Here is a 22,115-nt window from a genome sequence, read left to right on the forward strand (position 1 = left end):
GGAAGCGCTCCTACATAAATCCAGTTAATAATGAAGATTAGTAATACCAAAATACCAACAAAACATTGTTAACCCATATCTTTATGGCCATCAGAGAAACTATAGCCTGTCCCTAAGTTTCATGGTAGTCAAAAATAGCCTACAAGAAAAACTGATAATGAGACATTAACAGCGTATTTTATTGATTCTCAAGATACGTTTTTGAAGGTTTGGCAAAACTGGTTATCATATTACCAAACACCTCAATAGATAAATGTCCTCCAGACACTTTAGAGCCGTTGTGAGAATTAGGTGCTCCTATTTCGAAGTCCCAAGCAACCCTGACCCCTGTCCCTTTCTCATTCCTTTCCCTCCATCCCTCTATAGCTCACATATCCTCCCAAGTATTTTCTTCTTTCTTCTACTGTCTTCTCTTTCTTTGGTATCCAAGACACCACCCTAGAACGAAATGTCTACTACAGTATCTTCTCCATTGTATTTATCTTTCCACGTTCTCAAATCATTCATCATTTATGGTCACAGACTATAGGCCATGCCTCCAAGTCTCCATTTCTAAATGTAGTGTCAGGGCTGGGCTCAGCCCTTCCTTCTCTAAACTGGCCGCTCAGCTGTTGGTTAATCGTCAGCTCCTATCTCTCCACAGTGACTTACGTGTTGATGATCCTGCTCGTCAGTCCTGCCTACTTAAGCCGTCCAGCTCAGATGATCTCTGCCTTCGCCTTGGTCAACATCTCAGAGACTATCTCCCGCGTTCCTGTTAAAGACTTGCTTGGCTGACGTTCATTCTGGCTTCAGATCCTGCTTGCTGTTCTACTACGTTCTTCTCTGGCTCCCTGACAGTTGGCTTGTCTGACTATCAGATCCGGTTTCTGAACTCTGGCTATTTTTTGACTATGTTTACTCTGTTAATCTTTTTATTATTATTATTATTATTATTATTATTATTATTAAACAAGTGTGATAACTGTACTTCTGTCTCAGGCTGATTCATGAGTTCTGACAGATAGTCTTAAAAATATACTTAAAAAGATAGTTAAATATCAGCAGAAAGCGTTCCTACATAAACCCAGTCAATAATAAATATTGGAAATACCAACAGAAAAATGTTAACCCATATCTTCATGACCACCAGAGAGACTATAGCCTGTCCCTAAGTTTCATGATAGTCAAATATAGCCTACAAGAAAAACTGATAATGAGACATTAACAGCCATCTTTATTTATTCTCAAGATACATTTTCGAAGGTTTGGCAACTTTGGTTATCATATTTCCAACCAACTCAAAGGACAAACGCCCACCAAACTAGAGATGAGCACGGCAGAAAAATTGTTTATTAGGTTAATCATTTATTTTCGTCATATTCATTATGTTAGAATGATTCCATTATTTTTTTGGAATTTTTTCCGTTTAATCGGATCTGTTTTTTATATTCTGATTCAGTTAGTATATTTGTTATTTTAATTCCATTCTATCATCATATTATTCCACCTTTTTCCCTACTGTATGTATTGCAATATGTTTTCATTTTTTGAATGTGAATACAATTTTTTTAATTCAAATACATTTTTGAATTAATTTTATCATTTTACAAAATTCAAATTGGTTTTTGAATTTTTTTAATTCAAATTCATTAAAAAAAATTACGAATTTAAATTCATTTTTTAATTTTTCTAATTCAAATTCATTTTAACAGTTTTATAAATTTAAATTAATTTTTTTAATTTTTCTAATTCAAATTCATTAAAAAAAAATACGAATTTAAATTCATTTTTAAATTTTTCTAATTCAAATTCATTTTAACAGTTTTACAAATTTAAATTCATTTTTTTATTTTTCTAATTCAAATTCATTTTCAAATTCGTTATTTTGTTTTCGTTATAACTTTTTTTGGATTCATTGAGTTTCGGTACTATTGTGATTCGGAAAGTTGTATACTTCGGTAACTCTAAATAACAAAAATGTTCAAATTATGATTTGTAACGAAAAAAAAATCTCACATGTCTACTCCAGACACTTTAGGGCTTTTGTGGGAATTGGATACTCCTTTTTTTGCATTCCTTAGCAACCCCGAATTTTATCCTTTTCTCAGGGTATCACCCTTGATCCAAATGTCTACTACAGTATGTTCTCCATTGTAATCATTAGTAAGACCTCATCTGGAATATGCAGTTCAGTTTTGGGAGCCAGATCTCAAAAAGGATATCGGGGAACTGGAGAAAGTGCAGAGAAGGGCAACCAAACTGATAAGAGGCATGGAGGAGCTCAGCTATGAGGAAAGATTAGAGGAACTGAATTTATTCTCTCTTGAGAAGAGGAGATTAAGGGGGATATGATCCACATGTACAAATATATAAGGGGTCCATATAGTGAACTTGGTGTTGAGTTATTCACTTTACGGTCAACACTGAGGACAAGGGGGCACTCTTTACGTCTAGAGGAAAAGAGATTGCATCTCCAAATACGGAAAGGTTTCTTCACAGTAAGAGCTGTGAAAATGTGGAATAGGCTCCCTGCAGAGGTGGTTCTGACCAGCTCAGTAGATTGTTTTAAGAAAGGCCTGGATCATCTCCTGAATATACATAATATAACTGGGAACTGGCATTTATAGGTAAAGTGTTGATCCACACAAAATCCGATTGCCTCTCGGGGGATCAGGAAGGAATTTTTTCCTCTGCTGTAGTAAATTGGACTTTGCTTTGCTGGGGGTTTTGCCTTCTTCTGGATCAACTGTGGGTGAAGGATTGTGTATATATGGGATATTATATATATATATATATATATATATATATATATATATATATTTTTTTTTGGTTGAACTGGATGGACTTGTGTCTTTTTTCAACCTGACTACTGTAACTATGTAACTATGTATTTACCTTTCGCAGTTCCAAATAACCCTGACCCCTGTCCCTTTCTCATTCCGCTCCCTCTTTCCCCCATTCCTCACCCATCCTCTAAAGTCTACACTTGTTTCTTCCACTGTCTTCTCTCTATTTAGTATCTAGGGCAGGAGTCTCCAAACTACGGCCCTCCAGTTGTTCAGGAACTTCAATTCACATCATGCCTAGTCATGTCTGTGAATGTCAGAGTTTTACAATGCCTCATGGGATGTGTAGTTCTGCAACAGCTGGAGGACCGTGGTTTTGAGATCCCTAATCTAGGGTATCACCTTAGATCCAGATTTCAACTATAGCATTCTACTATAGCATCTTCTCCATTGTATTCTAGTATCTTCTCTATTTCATCTTCAGCGATCTGGCCACCCCCCCCCCCCACCCCCCAGTTATCCCACCTTGACCTCCCTCATTTGGTCCGTCAGTGCATGTCACTGGCAGCTAAAACTAATGAGGGGGCTGTTTAAATATATGGGACAAAAAAACTTCATCTGAGCCATGATAGGTCACTGCCTAGATTAATGCAACTCTCTTTATCTGGGATTGCCAAAGATGATAGTGCAGAAGCTTCAACTTATTCAAAATGCTGCGGCTATGTTACTCATGGATGTCCCGCTGAGGGATCATATCACCCCTGTCCTCCGTGCCTTGCACTGGCTGCCGGTCCACTATCGCACCTTATTTAAGGCTTGATGTATTATGTTTAAGATTATGAGAGGCCTAGCCCCAGGCTATCTGTGCTCTCGTTTTTCATAAACAAGCTTTTGTTAGATCAATCAGATCTACCGGCAGGGATTTCCTTTACATCTCGGTGCCCAAGAAGATCCGGCGTGGTGGCCGGGCCTTCTCCCACCAGGGTGTCGTTCTATGGAATAGCCTCCCTGTCGAGCTCCAGGAGGCCCCTAGTATTCCGGTCTTCCGCGGGTTACTGAAGACTTGGCTTTTCACGCAAGCCTTCCCTGCGTAGCCTCTCTCTTCCACCCTTTCTGACGCTCTGTGCTGCTTCTGGTTCCTGGGTTCTCTTTTGCCAGGAACTCTGCAATGCGCATCGGAACCCTTTGGGGTTATGTAGCGCCCCCTTACTTTCAGTATGGGCACTACGCTAAAGTTAGTGGGGAATGGAAGAGTTATTTTGCTCCCATTCATAATTTATTAAATTTGGGATGCTGTCATTCCTGAACTGTCCTGTGGGTCAGTCTGTGCTTCAGGGGTGCTGATCCCACCCCTGGGCGACAGTTGGCCCTAAAGGGGTTCTGGCAGAGTTTTCCCTCGCGGGGCATGCTGGGGGAGAGTATATCTGTGGCAAACGCCATTTTTGTTGGTTTTTCGCGGGTTCCAGGTTCCAGGTGCGGCATCCACCTTTAGGGTGTGCGCATCCAACAGACCCCGGCGATATGGCCTACCAGGCCGGGCTCGCATGCTACATGGAGCTCCATGTTGCTAAAAGGGGCCCCAGTGACCTGCTGGGTCCCCGGCTCTATTGAGGAGATCCCAGGCTGTATGCCGTTCAGTGGGGGGGTCGGCTTGAGGAGAACCCGGAGGCAGGTTGTCCAATAGGGCTTGAACGAACCACCGAGAATCTGGTGACCGGGACATTGACAGGTACACTTCAACTGTCACCCGGTGACCCTGACTTAATTTGCTGGGAGGATTCGCTCAATTCGTTCAGCTCATCCAAGTATTAGGCCTGTGGCAGAGGCCCCTAGAGCCAGGTCTGTGGCAGAGGCCTGTTCCTCCCAGCGACCTAAAGTGACGCTTCGGCTGCCAGGCTCGTGGCAGGAGTCTGTCCGGGGGCACTTCACCCACTCTGGCTGGAGTGGCGACGAACTGTATCTACTACTACTGAGAGCAGGATTGCTCTTTTTCTCATATCCAGGCTTGATACTGCAAAGTTCTCTATCGTTTCATCAACCTTTTTCTCTACCTCATGTTGATGTTGGTCATGTTGGGCCGAGAATAAAGCATTCAGAAAACCTTTATTTATTGACTGGACATTCGCTCACTCATCTACTCATCAACTTCACCCCTAGACAACAGTAAGGCCGCGTACACACGGTCGGACAAAACTGATGAGAATGGACCGAGGTTCAGTTTCATCGGTCCAAACCGACCGTGTGTATAGCCCATCGGGCTGTTTTCCTTCGGTCCAAAATTTTAAAACATGCTTCAAAATCAAACCGATGGACCACTGCCCGATCGGTCCAAACCGATGGTTACTACAGAAAGCATTGGTTCAAAACCCGCGCATGCTCAGAATCAAGTCGACGCATGCTTGGAAGCATTGAACTTCGTTTTATTCAGCACGTCGTGTGTTTGACGTCACCGCGTTCTGACCCGATCGGTTTTTGGAACGATGGTGTGTCAGACCAGACCATCAGGCCACTTTAGCGGTGAACCGATGGAAATGGCCCGTTGGACCATTCTCATCGGTTTGGAACGACCGTGTGTACGCGGCCTAAGAGGTAACTTAATATGCCAATCCCAACAACAACCAGTGGCTCCTGAGGGGGTAGCGCTACAGTAAGGCCGCACTATATTAAGATACCTCTCAACTCAACTCAACTCTATTGTATTTATTCTCCATGTTTATTTATTTACTAATACATTTATGTATTTTATTGATTATATTTATATTATTTATTTATTACATTTATTTATTTTATTTCTCCCTTTGTTCTGCTCTCTCAAATTATTCATGTAAAATGATCGTCTGTCTATACACAAAAATGGAGGTTCCCAGTTCCCAGAGGATGTAGTCTCCAACTATAATTGGTTTACACCTTTTATATTATCACAGATACTTATGTTCACTGGACTCATTAAGCCGCATTCACTCGTTTCCTCTTGTTTACAAGTTATGTGTTTATGCCTCATTACGCCTCTTCTTCTGCAAGATGCTATTTAAATAGTGACAGTTAAAAGGATAACTAAACCGAAGAACAAAATGCAATATATATTGCAAAATGTAAGTCCTTAGTTGTTGTTGTTTCATTTCTTTTCTTTCTTTTTTTTTTCAAGCTAAGAACAGTTTTAGCAAATACAGACAATACTTGCTGACTTTACCATATTTTCTAATGTCCTCGTCACTACCAGTGGGCTGCCCTAAAGAATATTGTCCTTCCTAGCTAGACTCTGTAAACTACCAATCGCCCTTTCCTCCCATGGAGAGATATGGACATGTTTGTGTTCTATATATGGAGAGCAGCCTAGGGAAGCCATTCTCAACCAAGTTTCCATAGAATTCTAGGGTTCCTCCGGAGGTTGCTAGGAGTTCCGCTCATTTGATGATGCCTGCATGACTTTAGGACCTACACCTCTTAGCAAATCCAACAGCATGACACCGGATATCTTATAGGATGTCTGTAAAGCCCTGTACACACGATCGGTCCATCCGATGAAAAAGATCTGATGGACCGTTTTCATCGGTTAACCGATGAAGCTGACTGATGGTCAGTCGTGCCTACACACCATCGGTTTAAAAAACGATCGTGTCAGAACATGGTGACGTAAAACACAACGACGTGCTGAAAAAAAACGAAGTTCAATGCTTCCAAGCATTGCGTCGAATTGATTCTGAGCATGTGTGGATTTTTAACCGATGGACGTGCCTACTAACGATCATTTTTTTCTTAGGTATCCATCGGTTAAATTTAAAACAAGATTGCTTTTTTTTAACCTATGGATAAATAACCGATGGGGCCCACACACGATCGGTTTGGACCAATGAAAACGGTACATCAGACCGTTCTCATCGGTTTAACCGATCGTGTGTCCGCGGCCTAAGGGTGGAATTTTGGCCACCACTGTAAAGATTGCATTCTTCCTACTGGCCAGTGGCCACCAACACACTGGGCATTTTTGCTATTGACCATCAATTATTATAAGTAATTTAATACGTTTTAGAACCGGAACCTTATTTTAAGGGTTCCCCTGGGTTACAAAGAGAAATGCTGGCCTAGTGTGTCAACCATGATTCCTTCCAGAGATACAGTGGAGGAGTGACGCAGCCACCGAAGGACAGGTGGTGTGTTATTTGCCAGGATTAGCAGTCAAAAGTTGCAAAATAGCAAGCAAAAGAAGCTTGAAAAAAAGAAAACCAATGCAGCCATCACACTAGAGTCTAGTACAGCCTTTCTCAACCTTTTTACTGTGTAGGAACCCTTGTAAAAAATAATTAGCGCTGGAGAAATCCCTGCTAAAAATTTATTTTTATACAGATTGTGGTATGTAAGGCCCCTTCATGTTAGTGGTCAGCGGGAAGAATGTTCCTTACATTGATGCTCAGCAGACAGAACATTTCTTACATTGGTGATCAGTGAGAAGAATGTTCCTTAAATTGGTGATCAGTGGGAAGAATGCTCCTTACATTGGTGATCAGTGGGAAGAATGCTCCTTACATTGGTGATCAGTGGGAAGAATGTCCCTTACATTGGTGATCAGTGAGAAGAATGTTCCTTACATTGGTGATCAGTGAGAAGAATGTCCCTTACATTGGTGATCAGTGAGAAGAATGCCCCTTACATTGGTGATCAGTGAGAATAATGTCCCTTACATTGGTGATCAGTGAGAAGAATGTTCCTTACATTGGTGATCAGTGGGAAGAATGTCCCTTACATTGGTGATCAGTGGGAAGAATGTTCCTTACATTGGTGATCAGTGGGAAGAATGTTCCTTACATTGGTGATCAGTGGGAAGAATGTTCCTTACATTGGTGATCAGTGGGAAGAATGTCCCTTACATTGGTGATCAGTGGGAAGAATGTTCCTTACATTGGTGATCAGTGGGAAGAATGTTCCTTACATTGGTGATCAGTGGGAAGAATGTTCCTTACATTGGTGATCAGTGGGAAGAATGTCCCTTACATTGGTGATCAGTGGGAAGAATGTTCCTTACATTGGTGATCAGTGAGAAGAATGTTCCTTACATTGGTAATCAGTGAGAATAATGTCCCTTACATTGGTGATCAGTGAGAAGAATGTTCCTTACATTAGTGATCAGTGAGGAGAATGTCCCTTACATTGGTGATCAGGGGAAACAATGTTCCCTACATTGGTGGTCAGAGGGAAGAATAATCCCTTACATTGGTGATTAGGGGAAAGAATGCTCCTTAAGCTCCTTCCTTGAGCTGTGCCTCATTGGCCTTTCATTTAAGGGTTGCTGTTGCCAAGCGGCATTGGTGCCAGAACTATGTAGGCACGGTCAGGTAGATACTGATATGATAATCTTCTGTTAGAAGATAGTTTTCTTTATTGTGGTCAATATCCGGAGAACAGCCAAGTACAGCCATTCTTAATCAGGGTTCCATGGAACTCTAGGGTTATTCCGGAGGTTGCTAGGTGTTCCTTGAACTGTGGCTGAATTTTCATTTAAGGGTTGCTTTTGCCAAGCAGCATTGGTGCTAGAACTATGTAGGCACTTTCAGTTAGGAGTTTAAACCACCAGTGCTCAAGAAACCACTAATCTCTGGAGGAATGCTAGGATTCCTCAGAAACATCGTTGAGAAAGTTTGGTTCAGTGTTGCTGTTGCCAAGCGGGCATTGGTGCCAGAACTATATAGGCACCGTCAGGTAGATACTGATATGATACTCTTTTGTTAGAAGTTATTTTGCTTTATTATGGTTAATATCTGGAGAACAGCCAAGGACACACATTCTTAACCAGGCTTCCATGGAACTATAGGGTTCTTCCAGAGGTTGCTAGGGGTTCCCTGAGCTGTGGTTCGTTGACCTTTCATTTAAGGGTTGCTGTTGCCAAGCGGCATTGGTGCCAGAACTATGTAGGCACGGTCAGGTAGATACTGATATGATACTCTTCTGTTAGAATTTATTTTCTTCATTGTGGTCAATATCTGGGAGAACAGCCAAGGACACGCATTCTTAACCAGGCTTCTGTGGAACTCTAGGGTTCTTCCAGAAGTTGCTAGGGGTTCCTTGAGCTGTGGCCCATTGGCCTTTAATTTAAGGGTTGCTGTTGCCAAGGGGCATTGGTGCCAGAACTATGTAGGCACCGTCAGGTAGATACTGATATGATACTTTTCTTTATTGTGGTCAATATCCGGAGAACAGTCAAGTACAGCCATTCTTAACCAGGGTTCCATGGAACTCTAGGGTTATTCCGGAGATTACTAGGTGTTTCTTGAACTGTGGCTGATTGAATTTTCTTTTAAGGGTTGCTGTTGCCAAGCAGCATTGTTGCTAGAACTATGTAGGCACTTTCAGTTAGGAGTTTAAACCACCATTTCTCAAGAAACCACTAATCTCTGGAGAAATGCTAGGATTCCTCAGAAACATCGTTGAGAAAGATTGGTTTAGTGTTGCTGTTGCCAAGCGGGTATTGGTCCCAGAACTATATAGGCACGGTCAGGTAGATACTGATATGATACTCTTTTGTTAGGATTTATTTTCTTTATTGTGGTCAATATCTGGAAGAACAGCCAAGGACAGCCATTCTTAACCAGGCTTCTGTGGAACTCTAGGGTTCTTCCAGAGGATGCTAGTGGTTCCTTGAGCTGTGGCTCATTGGCCTTTAATTTAAGGGTTGCTGTTGCCAAGCGGCATTGGTGCCAGAACTATGTAGGCACTTTCCGGAAGGAGTTTAAACCACCACTGCTCAAGAAACCACTAATCTCTGGAGGAATGCTAGGATTCCTCAGAACCGTGGTTGAGAAAGGTTGGTTTGGTAAGCTGAAACGAATTACACTTTTTGGTTCTTGGGTTTTGGGTTTACACTTTTGGTTTTGGGTTTACACTCTTGGTTTTGGGTTAAGATACACTTTAATGCACTGTATATTGATACAATACCATGCACATTCTATTCTAAATAAGTTCTGATCCTATTTAGAATTATGGTCAGAAAAAAGTCACATTATCAAAAAAGATGCCCTAAAATTCCAAAACGTCCATGTTGGAAAACCGAAAGCACTGAATGATCATGAACCTTCTCAGTTTTTTTGAGAGTAATACTTTCTGGGGGGTCCTATCTCGAAAAAAAAAAAAAACCCAGTTCTAAAGGGCACATTCATAATGATTAACACTATAAAAGGTCTACATGCTTGTGGCCCTCCTTCAATAAGAACCAGTTTAGTTTTTTCTAAAGGTTATTTTTTACCACCATAAAACAAACAAAAAACAAGGGTTTAGGCTCGGAACCCTGCAAAGCGTATAAGACAAAGTCCAAGTGGGGGAGTGGGGTGTGTACTTACAATACACTAATCAATTTTACGGAATCCCAACACAATATAGAATAGGTGAACAAAAAAAAAATGCGGCACTATTACCTAGTCTTTTCCCGCCAGTGTTTATCCAACGTGGAAAAAATGTGAAATCAATAGTGGGGTGGATTCAAGAAGCAATTGCGCCTGTGTAACCATAGGTTACACAGCGCAATTGCTTACTTGCCCCGGCGTAACGAGTGCTCCTGATTCAGGAACCTCGTTACGCCGACTGCAGCCTAAGATCTGCGCGGCATAAGGCTCTTATGCCCGCATATCTTAGGCTGCATTCTTGCGATGGCCGCTAGGTGGCGTTCCCGTTGTGCTCAGCGTATAGTATGCAAATTGCATACTAACACCGATTCACAACGTTGCGCGAGCCCTGCGTACGCAATTTACGTTGTTTCCGTACGGCGTTTTTTGCGTAAGGCTGCCCCTGCTATTAGCAGGGGCAGCCAATGTTACGTATACCCGTCGTTCCCGCGTCGCGAAATTTGAATTTTACGTCGTTTGCGTAAGTGATTCGTGAATGGCGCTGGACGCCATTCACGTTCACTTTGAAGCAAATGACGTCCTTGCGACGTCATTTGCCGCAATGCACGTCGGGAAAGTTTCCCGACGGAGCATGCGCTCTACGATCGGCGCGGGAACGCGCCTAATTTAAATGATTCCCGCCCCCTACGGGATAATTTCAATTGCGCGCGCTTGCGCCAGGCATTTTGCCGGCGCGCCCGCGCAATTTACAGAGCTTCTGCTCCGTGAAAGAATTGCGGGGGCGCGGGGCAAAATCGTTGCCCTGCGCCTCCGTAATAAATGCGCAAATCTACTTGAATCCGGCCCAATATGTGTAAGTAGAAAATATTCAGGGTTAGAGTTTGTAACTCAAATTTCAGAATGATAAAGGCAGAGTCTGATTTGTAAGGAATGTAATTCTGTTATTTGAACTATAGTTTAAAGTCTGAAACTCATTTACAATGAAAGGAAAAAAAAAAGAAAAAAAAAGGAAAAATAATAATAATACTGGTACATAGTGAAGCCTGGTAAAAGAATGTCGGAGTATATTGGGGGCAGTCTGCATTTTTTTTTTCTTAGTCGGGCTAAAGTCATCTCTCAGGAATTCTTTCATAATTCAAACCTCACAAGAGGAATTTTTTAACATTTTAACTCTTTAACTTTTTTTTTTTTTTTTTTTATTCATTCTCCAGCCAAAACGACTTCAATGCAATTCAATTGGGATTGGTTGAAAAAAAAGTTGCGTCTGACACAGCAATGTAAATGCTGCATTGCCAAAAGAAAGAATTATTTAGACGGCATTGGAATGTTGCCAACACTTATTTACCTTTCCCGGCTATGATATCACATACCGTGGTGAAATTCGGTGTTTCTTTAAGCAGATCTTTATGCTTTATTAAAAACCTAGCATGAGAGGATAGCACAGCGGGCGGGGGGGGGGGGGGGGGGCGAATGTAGTATGTAAATAATCCTATCAATATTATGTGATACTTTGTTTCACCTACTGCCAAGATTAAAGCTGAACTCCTAATATAAAAGACTCAAAGTAACAAAGCTCTGTGTACGTTTATACAGCTTTAAATGTTTCATTCATTTTTTTTTTTTTTTTTTTTTATGCAAGCAATACACTGACAATCACACTGACACTAAATATATTATTTTTAATTCTCTATGCTACCTAAAACTGACGCTGGTCTTAATGCTGACACTGACACTAACATACTATTCTACTTTTATTTTTATTTATTTATATACTTATCTATTTTAACATAGACTGTTTTTTATTCTCTTCTCTTTTATTTTTTTATTTTAATTTATATATATATATAAATGGCATTCCAGTCCGTAGGGTTCAATATTGAGTTGGCCCCGCCCTTTGCAGCTATAACAGCTTTAACTCTTCTAGGAAGGCCGTCCACAAGGTTTAGGAGTGTGTCTATGGGAATGTTTGACCATTTTTCCAGAAGAGCATTTGTGAGGTCAGGCACTGATGTTGGACGGGAAGGCCTGGCTCGCAGTCTCCACTCGAATTCATCCCAAAGGTGTTCTATCGGGTTGAGGTCAGGACTCTGTGAAGGCCAGTCAAGTTCCTCCACCCCAAACTCGCTCATCCGTGTCTTTATGGACCTTGATTTGTGCACTGGTCCAAATCATTTGGTGGAGGGGGATTATGGTGTGGGGGGTTGTTTTTCAGGGGTTGGGTTTGGCCCCTTAGTTCCAGTGAAGGAAACTCTTAGGCCGCGTACACACGACCGGTCCATCCGATGAGAATGGTCCGACGGACCGTTTTCATCGGTTCACCGCTGAAGCAGACTGATGGTCTGATGTGCGTACACACCATCAGTTCAAAAACCGATCGGGTCAGAACGCGGTGACCTAAAACACACGACGTGGTGAAAAAAAAGAAGTTTAATGCTTCCCAGGATGCGTCGACTTGATTCTGAGCATGCGCGGGTTTTGAACCAATGCTTTTGTGTACTAACCATCGGTTTTGACCGAAAGGTCAGCCATCCATCGGTTTGATTGTAAAGCAAGTTCTAAAAACTTTGGTCTGGAGGACAAAAGTCCGATGGGCCGTACACACGGTCGGTTTGGACCGATAAAACTGGACTTCGGTCCGTTTTCATCGGTTTGGACCGGTCGTGTTTACGCGGCATTAAGGTGTCAGCATACCAAGACATTTTGGACAATTTCATGCTCCTAACTTTGTGGGAACAGTTTGGGGATGGTCCCTTCCAGTGCACAAAGCAAGGGTTCACCTTACATCAGAGTCTCCCTTACAACAGAGTTAACCCTTACATCAGGATTCCATACATCAGAGTCCCCCTTAGAGCAGGGTTCTATCAAAGTCCACCTTGCAAAGTAGCTGTTGGTCTGGAGTTCAGCTTTAAATCCGGGAAAGTGTAATTTTTCCATGGAGCGTTGAAGAGAGAAATGCGTCCCCGGGAAAATAAAAGTTTATCTAACGTCAACAGGAACTATGCAAAGTATGGAAGTTATGCTACATGGGAAAATCCATATCAGAGAAGGAGTTCCTCTCACAGTGCGCTCATTCATTCTGGTGATTATGACAGCCGGAAAAAATCGCCCCAAATGTGTACTTGAGGAAAAAAAGGGAGGATTAACTGTACTATTTGTTTCCACTCCATCTCCATATAGGTCATCCAAGGACAGAGTGTTAATGACACAGTCATTGTGAGAGGCCCCTTTATTTCATTCTATTGAAGAGACCCTGTCTCCAACTATTTTATTTTTTTACTGCATTTTAATTCCACTGGTATCTTTAGGTCACCAGTATACGGGGTTTTGCCTTGGAAGAGTGTTCTCTTCACCGCTGGTGTCAAGACCAGGAGCAAGACCTGAACCTAGGACCTCTGTTGCGTCCAGCAGTAGCCCCTTTTTCATGAGCCACCTGAAATGCTGGACAGCACCCTGCCTGATCCTTTAAACCAGGGGTGCCCAACCTTTTGAAGAGCGAGGGCCAATTAAGCAACTCGGTAACCAGTCTAGGGCCACAATGAGCGGAGCGGGTGCATGACGGGTCACTGCTTCTCTATAGGCCCTCCGATCTGCCCAGATGAAAGGGGACGAACTCCCTTCTGTTTTTCGGATTGGAGGTAGGCGGGCGTAAACAGACATCTCTGAGCTCTATAGAGGTGAATTGAGGGACCCATTTGGTCAGGCTGATTGTGTGAAAAGAGACTGCTTTCACACTGATGTTCTGTGGTTTACCCACACCGCGGGTGCAGCGTAGTGCACACCTGTGTCTATCCTGCTAAACTTTGCCATAGACTCCGCCGGTGCTGTAGAGGAAGCATCGGCTTATAGGGCTCTGCTCTCTTCCTCTACCACCAGCTTCATTCACAACATTGATGCTGTGGTATGGTGGGTCAGCAACCTGTGATCTGGGCTTGCCAACCCACCATTCCATAGCAGGAGGTCGCGGGCCACATCAGAGGGCTCCGCGGGCCACATGTGGCCCCCAGGCCACTGGTTGGCCACCCCTGCTTTAAACAATCCTGCCTTGCGCCTTGTAAACCTTGAACTCTTTGCTCCTTCCATGAACTTCCTATTTAAGCCGTACTTTTGCACTTCCTGTTTGCCAAATTATTGTGCTCTTTTCCAGCCAAAATCTTGCTCTTGTCTTTCCCACTTCTGTTTACTACTACTCTTTACTGACCTTGAATTGTGCCTCAACTATGCTTACACTCAAACCCAACCTGCAACCATTCATTACTGACCTTTGGCTTGTTCATTGACTACGCTTCCGCTCTATCTCAACCTGAAACCATTCTTTACCGAACTTTGGCTTGCTTCACAACTATGCTTCCGCTCCATCCCAACTGGCAACCATTTGTTACTGACCTTTGGCTTGTTTCTCGACTACGCTTCTGCTTGATCCCTACCTGTAACCATTTGTTACAGACCTTTGGCTTGTTTCTCAACTACGCTTCTGCTCAATCTCAACCAGCAACCATTCATTAGGACCTTTTGTTTGTTTCTTGACTACGCTTCCATTTAATCCCAACTTGAAACCATTCATTAACGACCTTTGGCTTGTTCCTCAACTATGCTTCCACTCCATCCCAACCTGCAACTATTCATTACTACATCTGGCTTGTTCATTGGCTATGCTTCTGCTGAATCCCAACCAGCAATCATTCCTTACCATCCTTTGACTTGTTCCTTGACTACGCTTTCACTCAATCCCAACTTGCAACTATTTGCAACTATAGGCCAAGGTCTTTGCTGGAATAAAGCCTTCATGTTGGATACGTCATTTGTGTGTAGCCATCTCATCTTTTCTTTAGACCCATAATTAAAAAAAGTACCCCTAAGTAAAAAAAAAGTAAAAAAAATAAATAAAGAGAGAGAGACAGAGAGAGAGAGAGAGAGAGAGAGAGAGAGAGAGAGAGAGAGAGAGTTTAGACCAGTGGTTCTCATCCTTTCTAGTTCTGTGACCCCTTCATAAAATTTCCCAAGTTGTGGGGCCCCCTAACAGTAAAATTATTTTTGTAGCGTGGGTTGTCAGCACCCAAGTAATTGGTGCCCTTAACTCACGGACATTTAGCGCTCCCTTCCACTCATACAACATTAAAACATTACAACATTAAAACCCCTTATTGTACACTTTAGGATGCACCACTCTTTCTCTTTGTTCTCCTTTATTTCCCTTTTATCTCTCTCTATCCTAATTTCTTGTCCCCCCCCCCCCCCATCCCTCTCTCTAGCCGTCTTTCTTTTTCTCTCTCTTATTCTTTCTCTCCCCTTTTCTTTGTTCCTCCCCCTCTTTTCCTCTCCCTTCCATGTATTCTCTATTTGTATTCCTTCTCTTAATCCTTGGTAGGGGGGGGGGGGGATTAGGTGCTTTTGATTAAGATCCTCTGCTGATCTGAGAACTGTAGTAAGGACTTTTAATGTCAACTATAATCACAGGTAGCGTTACTCACTGTGTCACCGACTTTGTGGTGTCTTGTAGCAGTGACACCTCTACCAAAATCAGGAGATAGGGTCTCCTCCAGCCGCTCCCACTTCACCTTCCTCACTAGTCAGCTGACCTCTAGTCTAGTTTCTTCCCCCCAGCCATGCCATGAACTGAATGGGCAGCTGCTAAGAGGATGAGTTGGTGGACGTAGGCTCCAGGGAGAGCGGTGCGGGCTTCAAGAACAGCCCATGATCCGGTGACCCCTGGCAAATTATCATTCGACCCCCAGGTTGAGAACCACTGGTTTAGACTGAAGCCCCATACACACTATTAGTTTTCCTGCAGGTTTTTCTCTTCAGGTTTACCAAAACCATCTGATATGAGGTCAAACCTTGAGGCCTCGTAACAACAGGACAGAGTTTCTCGGCAGAATTCACCGAAAAACTCGGTCAAAACCCGGATTCTGCCGAGAAACTCTGTCGTCTGTACAGTTTTGGCTCGATGGAGCCGCCGAGGAACTCGACGAGAAAATAGAGAACATGTTCTCTATTTTCTCGTTGTTCTATGGGAGAAGGCGGCCCGCCGAGCTCCTCGGCGGCTTCATCCCAAAACTCGACGAGGAACTCGACGTGCCAAGCACGTCGAGTTCCTCTGTCGTGTGTACGGGGGCCTAAGAGTTTCAATTCATATGCAATCAGGCAGGCCCTTGTACTACATGGTTTTGGTAAACCTGAAGAGAAAAACCTTCAGGAAAACTGATAGTGTGTATGGGGCTTGCTTCGTGTGTGACATAACATGCTAGTCAAATTGGATTCAAAGGACGGGTTTTAAGCATTCAAACCCCTTTAAGTCCTTAAATAAAAGAAGACTTGAATTAAAGCTTCAGAACTATTATCTAATTACAAGGCATTGTTGGATCTTGGCTTTGACTTTAATTCATTGTGAGAGTTACATTTGGATGCTTATTAAACAGGCCTGGATGGGTATCGAAAATCCTTTCAAGCAGGTCAAGCTTATAGAAGAAAAACTCTTCAAACAAAATAAGATAATAGAAAACCAGCGAAATATGAAATGACGCAAAGTTAATTAAACATATAATGGGCGATATGGGATTACAAATGATGGGGTTTAGCGCTATAATACAAAACATTTGTACTCTAGCTACGTTATAATTTTGGGGGATTTTGGGATTGTGATCCAATCAGCTAATATACATTTAGGATGATTTCTTCTATGGTTTAAAATTACTGGGTTTACAGCGGTGGGCGACGTAGGAGCACAGAAGATATCTGCTTGGACTTAAGCCTCCACTTGTACTACAACTCTTCATACCGGGTCTTTTCTGGCACTTCTCTCTTACATGTAAAAATCATAATTTTTTGTCTAGAAAATTACTCAGAACCCCCAAAAATTATGGGCCAGATTCTCGTATCCTGGCGTAAAACTATGCGGGCGTAACGTATCTCCTTTAAGCTACGCGGCCGCAAGTTTTACGGGCAAGTGCTTGATTCACAAAGCACTTGCCTGTAAAGTTGCGGCCGCTTAGCGTAAATCCTCCGGCGCAAGCCCGCCTAATTCAAATGATCCAGGTAGGGGGCGTGGATCATTTAAATTAGGCGCGTTCCCGCGCCGATCGTACTGCGCATACGCCGTCCCTAAAAATTCCCGACGTGCATTGTGCTTAATGACGTCGCAAGGACGTCATTGGTTTCGACGTTAGCGGAAATGGCGTCCAGCGCCATTCACGGATGACTTACGCAAACGACGTACATTTTTAAATTTCGACGCGGGAACGACGGCCATACTTAACATTGGTTGCCCCTCATATAGCAGGGGCAACTTTACGCGTCGCAAATGCTACGGAAACGTTGTAAATTCACTGCGTCGACCGCGCGTACGTTCGGGAATCTTGCGTAAATAGCTAATTTGCAAAGACGACGGGGAAAACGACGTCGGCGACACCTAGCGGCGGGAAAAAAAATTGCATCTAAGATCTGACAGCGTAAAAGCCTTATGCCTGTCAGATCTAATGGATATCTATGCGTAACTGATTCTAAGAATCAGTCGCATAGATACGCCGGGCCAGATTAGGACTTACGACGGCGCAAATGGTGTTGCGCCATCGTAAGCCCTTTGAGAATCTGGCCCTATGTTTTTAGCAGACACCCTAGGGAAAAAGGGTTGCAACTTTTTATTAGATATTTGCGCAACAATTTTTCAAATGCGTTTTTTTGGGGGGAAAAAAAAGTTTCATGATTTAAAAAATAACAAAAACAAAAATTAGCCCAATGTTTTTGTATAATGTGAAAGATAAAGTTACGCCGAGTAAATAGATACCCAACATGTCACGCTTTAAAATTGCGCACACTCATGGAATGGCGCCAAACTTCGGTACTTAAAAATCTCCATAGGAGATGCATATTTTATTTTTTTTACAGGTTACCAGTTTGGATATACAGAGGAGGTTTGATGCTAGAATTGTTGCTCGTGCTCTACCGCACGTAGCAATACCTCACATGTGTGGTTTGAACTGCGTTTACATACGTGGGCGGGACTTAGGTGTGTTTTTTTACTTTCTTTTTTCAATTTTTACTCTTTTTATATATTTTTTTGGATCACTTTATTTATTTATTACATGGAATGTAAACATCCCTTGTAATAGGAATCGTTCAGGACAGGTCCTCTTTATGGAGAGATGCGGGATCAATATGACCCCTCATCTCTCCTCCAGGCTGGAAAGCATGAGATTGAAAAATAAACTCAAGATCTCAAGCCGATCGCGGCTTTGTTTACAACCCGGCCCGGACGTCAGAACGTTGTGCCGGCCTCCGACGGTCATAGAGATGACTGGTGACCAACTGGAGTCCTCTTCCACTCCTTCATGACGACATCACGGAGTTGGTGGATGTTAGAGACCTTGCGCTCCTCCACCTATGGTCGTCAATCGGCGGCAGACGATTCTTGCTCCGGGTCCCCATTGGCACTGGAGAGCCCAGAGAAGCACCGGATGGCGGCGGGAGGAGGGGTGTTCCCTCCCGTCGCCTTTAAGAGCAATCAAGCGGTCGGAACTGCCGCTATGATCGTTCTGATGGTGCACAGAATTGCTGGCTGAAAACAAGAATATCTGAATGATGCCTGCAACCTGCAGGGTTAGGGGATCACGGTTAGGGGTTAGGGTAGGTGTTAGGGTGTTGTTAGGGTTAGGGGAATAGGGACCCAGAGGTCAAAAGTCAGAAGGCGGGTTCCCAGAGGTCAATGGTCACGAGGCGTGGCTGACCCACCGATATCCTTTATGAGAACTGGTGCCCAAAACTGAACTGCATATTCCAGATGAAGTCTTACTAATGACCTTAACCACTTGGCGCCCAGAGGCCATCATATGACATCCTGGGATTTGTGGTGGGATATTTGAATGATGGGTGCAGCTACAGGCATCATTCAGATATCGTCATTTTCATCCGGCGATTCCCTACACCATAAGAACGATCATAACGGCTGTTCCACCGATTGATCGTTCTTACGGGTGGTGAAAGGGGACGTCCTCTTCTCCCACCTCTCTCCGGTGCTTCTACCGACTCACCGCTGCGATCTGTGAGTCGGAGAATGGATCCGGATGCTGATCATAGAGATTTCAGGCGGACCCGATGGTCGCCGGAGTCTCTATGATTGTCGGAGGCCGGGCGCAATGTTATGACGTCACGCCCGGCCTCTGCCACCTCAGCTGGGAAGCAATGATCGTTTTTTATTTTTATTTTAGGCTTCCCAGCCTAGTGGTGAGATGTGAGGACTTATTGACCCCCATATCTCACTGTACAGAGGATCTGTCATGTCATATTCCTATTACAAGGGATTCTTACATTCCTTGTAATCGGAATAAAAGTGATCAAAATGTTAAAAAATAATAAAGCGACGCAGTGCCAAATCGCACAAAGGGGCAAGGTCCTTAACCTGCATATTGGTCCGGGTCTTAAGTGGTTAATCTCCTCTTCTCAAGAGAGAATAGATTTGGTTCCTCTAATATTTCCTCATAGCTGAGATCCTCCATGCCTCTTATCAGTTTGGTTGCCCTTCTCTGCACTTTCTCCAGTCCCCCGATATCCCTTTTTGAGAACCGGCATCCAAAACTGAACCGCATATTCCAGATGAGCAAGAACACAGTATGGGGGGGGGGGGGGGGGGGGAACAAAAACTTACGTGTCTAAAAATCGTCTGTGGTGACCAGAGATCCTAGAACGTGAGCCATCTTCAAAAGGAGGGTCTCGAAGCACCTTGTAGTGAATGGAATTGCACTTGGCACACAAGGGACAATTAGGCACTGAAGTGATCATAGCTGCATCGATCTCCATTTGGTTGTCCTTGGTATAGATCTGGATTCCGTACATCTCGACTTTAATGAAATTCAGCTTGATGGTTAGAGGAACATCACAGAAGATCTTCTGAGGTCCCAAGTGCAAAACCTCTCCACTGACTAAGAGGATTCTGACGTCCACCTCGGCTCTAATGGTGTGCGTTTCCGTGGTGATAAACGTCACCCAGATTGTAAGAGTTTGTGGGACCACCGGGTAGGAAAACTCCAGCTGCAGATAACATCCGAGAGCTTCGGTGCATGCGGGAGGGACAGAGTTGTCGTTGGCCCCGGGGCTCCACGTACGTACGCTCGTTTCACACGGCTGTTCCACGTCAGGCCGCCCTAGAATACATAGAATCCGCATTTAAAATGATTTGTCATGTAAAAAAAATACAATTCAACAGAAATAAAAAATTATTTCTCATTCACTTGAATACCTAGTATCACAAATTTGTAGAATTTTTTTTATGGTTGATTATAAGACACAATCGACAAATTCGTTAATTCAGAAAATATTCTAATTAACGAAAACCTGTTTAACAAATTTTTCCAAAAATTTGAAAATTCGTAAATATGTAAATCTGTAAATTTGAAAATCCGAAAATAAGAACGAAAATCCAAAAGTTTGAAAACACACTATATGCAGGGTTCGACAAATCCCGGGCACCAGGTCGCCATGGCGACTAGAAATGGTGTCCTGGCGACTTGGCTTGGAAGGTGAGCTGGCGCCATCTGGTGGTGAGCCGTTGGTATTACAAGTTATTACCACCAGATGTGTGAGCTGGCGCCATCTGGTGGTGGCTGTTGGTATTACAAGTTAAGCATTACAAGTTAAACAGCAATTCTAATGTCATTTTTCACTATTTTTCACTGCCATCTTCTTCCCTCTAATTAGAACCCCCACACATTATATATATTTTTTATCCTAACACCCTAGAGAATAAAATGGCGATCATTTCAATACTTTCTGTTACGCCGTATTTGCGCAGCGGTCTTACAAGCGCACTTTTTTGGGAAAAAAATTACACTTTTTTTAATTAAAAAATAAGACAACAGTAAAGTTATCCCCATTTTTTTTAATATTATGAAAGATAATGTTACGCCGAGTAAATTGATACCCAACATGTCACGCTTCAAAATTGCGTCCGCTCGTGGAATGCCGACAAACTTTTACCCTCTAAAATCTTCATAGGCGACGTTTAAAAAAATCTACAGGTTGCATGTTTTGAGTTACAGAGGAGGACTAGTGCTAGAATTATTGCTCTCGCTCTACCAATCGCGGCGATACCTCACATGTGTGGTTTGAGCACCGTTTACATATGCGGGCGCTGCTCACGTATGTGTTCGCTTCTGCGCGCAAGCTCGTCGGGACGGGGTGCGTTTTCTGGCTCCTAACTTTTTTAGCTGGCTCCTAGATTCCAAGCAAATTTGTCAAACCCTGCTATATACTATAGTAATATTAATAATAATAACTATTACAAACTAATAAATTATAGGTATTGGAATTTCCTTTTAAATGTGTCTGTTAGTGAACGTAACGAATATGAATTTATCCGAAGTTACGGATTATATGAAATAATGAATGCTGCATCTAAACGTATGGAAGGTAACTAATTAAAAATAATAACTAATAATAATGTTTTATTATTATTATTTATTATTATTAATTTGTTATGTTCCATTTGTTTAGATGCAGTATTCAAAATTTGGAAATTTAAAAATTCGAAAATGAGAACAAAAATCCGAAAATAAGAACCAAAGTCCAAAAATTTGAAAACACACAAAATTGAAAATCAGAAATAACTAACTAATAATAATAATAACTATTACTAACTATTAAATTATAGGTATTGGAATTTCTTTTTCAAATTTAGCTGTTAGTGAACGTAACGAATATAAATTTATCAGAAGTTACGAATTTTCAGAAATAATGAATGCTGCATCTAAACGAATGGAATGTAACTAATTGAAAATAATAAACAGTAATAATAATTATAAAAACGTTTATGATTATTAATATTATTATTATTATTATTATTATTATTATTATTATTATTATTATTATTATTTATTATTACTAATTTGTTATGTTACATTTGTTTAGATGCAGCATTCGAAATTCATAAATTTGAAAATTGGAAAATAAAAATGAAAATCTGAAATAATAACTAACAATAACTAATTATTAAATTATAGGTATTGGAATTTCCCTTTCAAATTTGTCT

The 22,115-nt window shown here is 42.3% G+C and overlaps 1 protein-coding gene across 1 annotated transcript in view; it reads right to left on the minus strand.

Annotated features, from left to right (window-relative positions):
• Nucleotides 1-22,115, minus strand: part of PAPPA (pappalysin 1) — a 327,700-nt gene that overhangs the window by 154,061 nt on the left and 151,524 nt on the right. The window contains exon 7 of the mRNA XM_040322751.1: nucleotides 19,737-20,232. Within this exon, the coding sequence (XP_040178685.1) occupies nucleotides 19,737-20,232 (496 nt within the window). The remainder of the gene's footprint in view (nucleotides 1-19,736; nucleotides 20,233-22,115) is intronic.

The sequence above is a fragment of the Rana temporaria genome, chromosome 9 (genome assembly GCF_905171775.1).
Source record: "Rana temporaria chromosome 9, aRanTem1.1, whole genome shotgun sequence".
NCBI classification, from domain to species: Eukaryota; Metazoa; Chordata; class Amphibia; order Anura; family Ranidae; genus Rana; species Rana temporaria.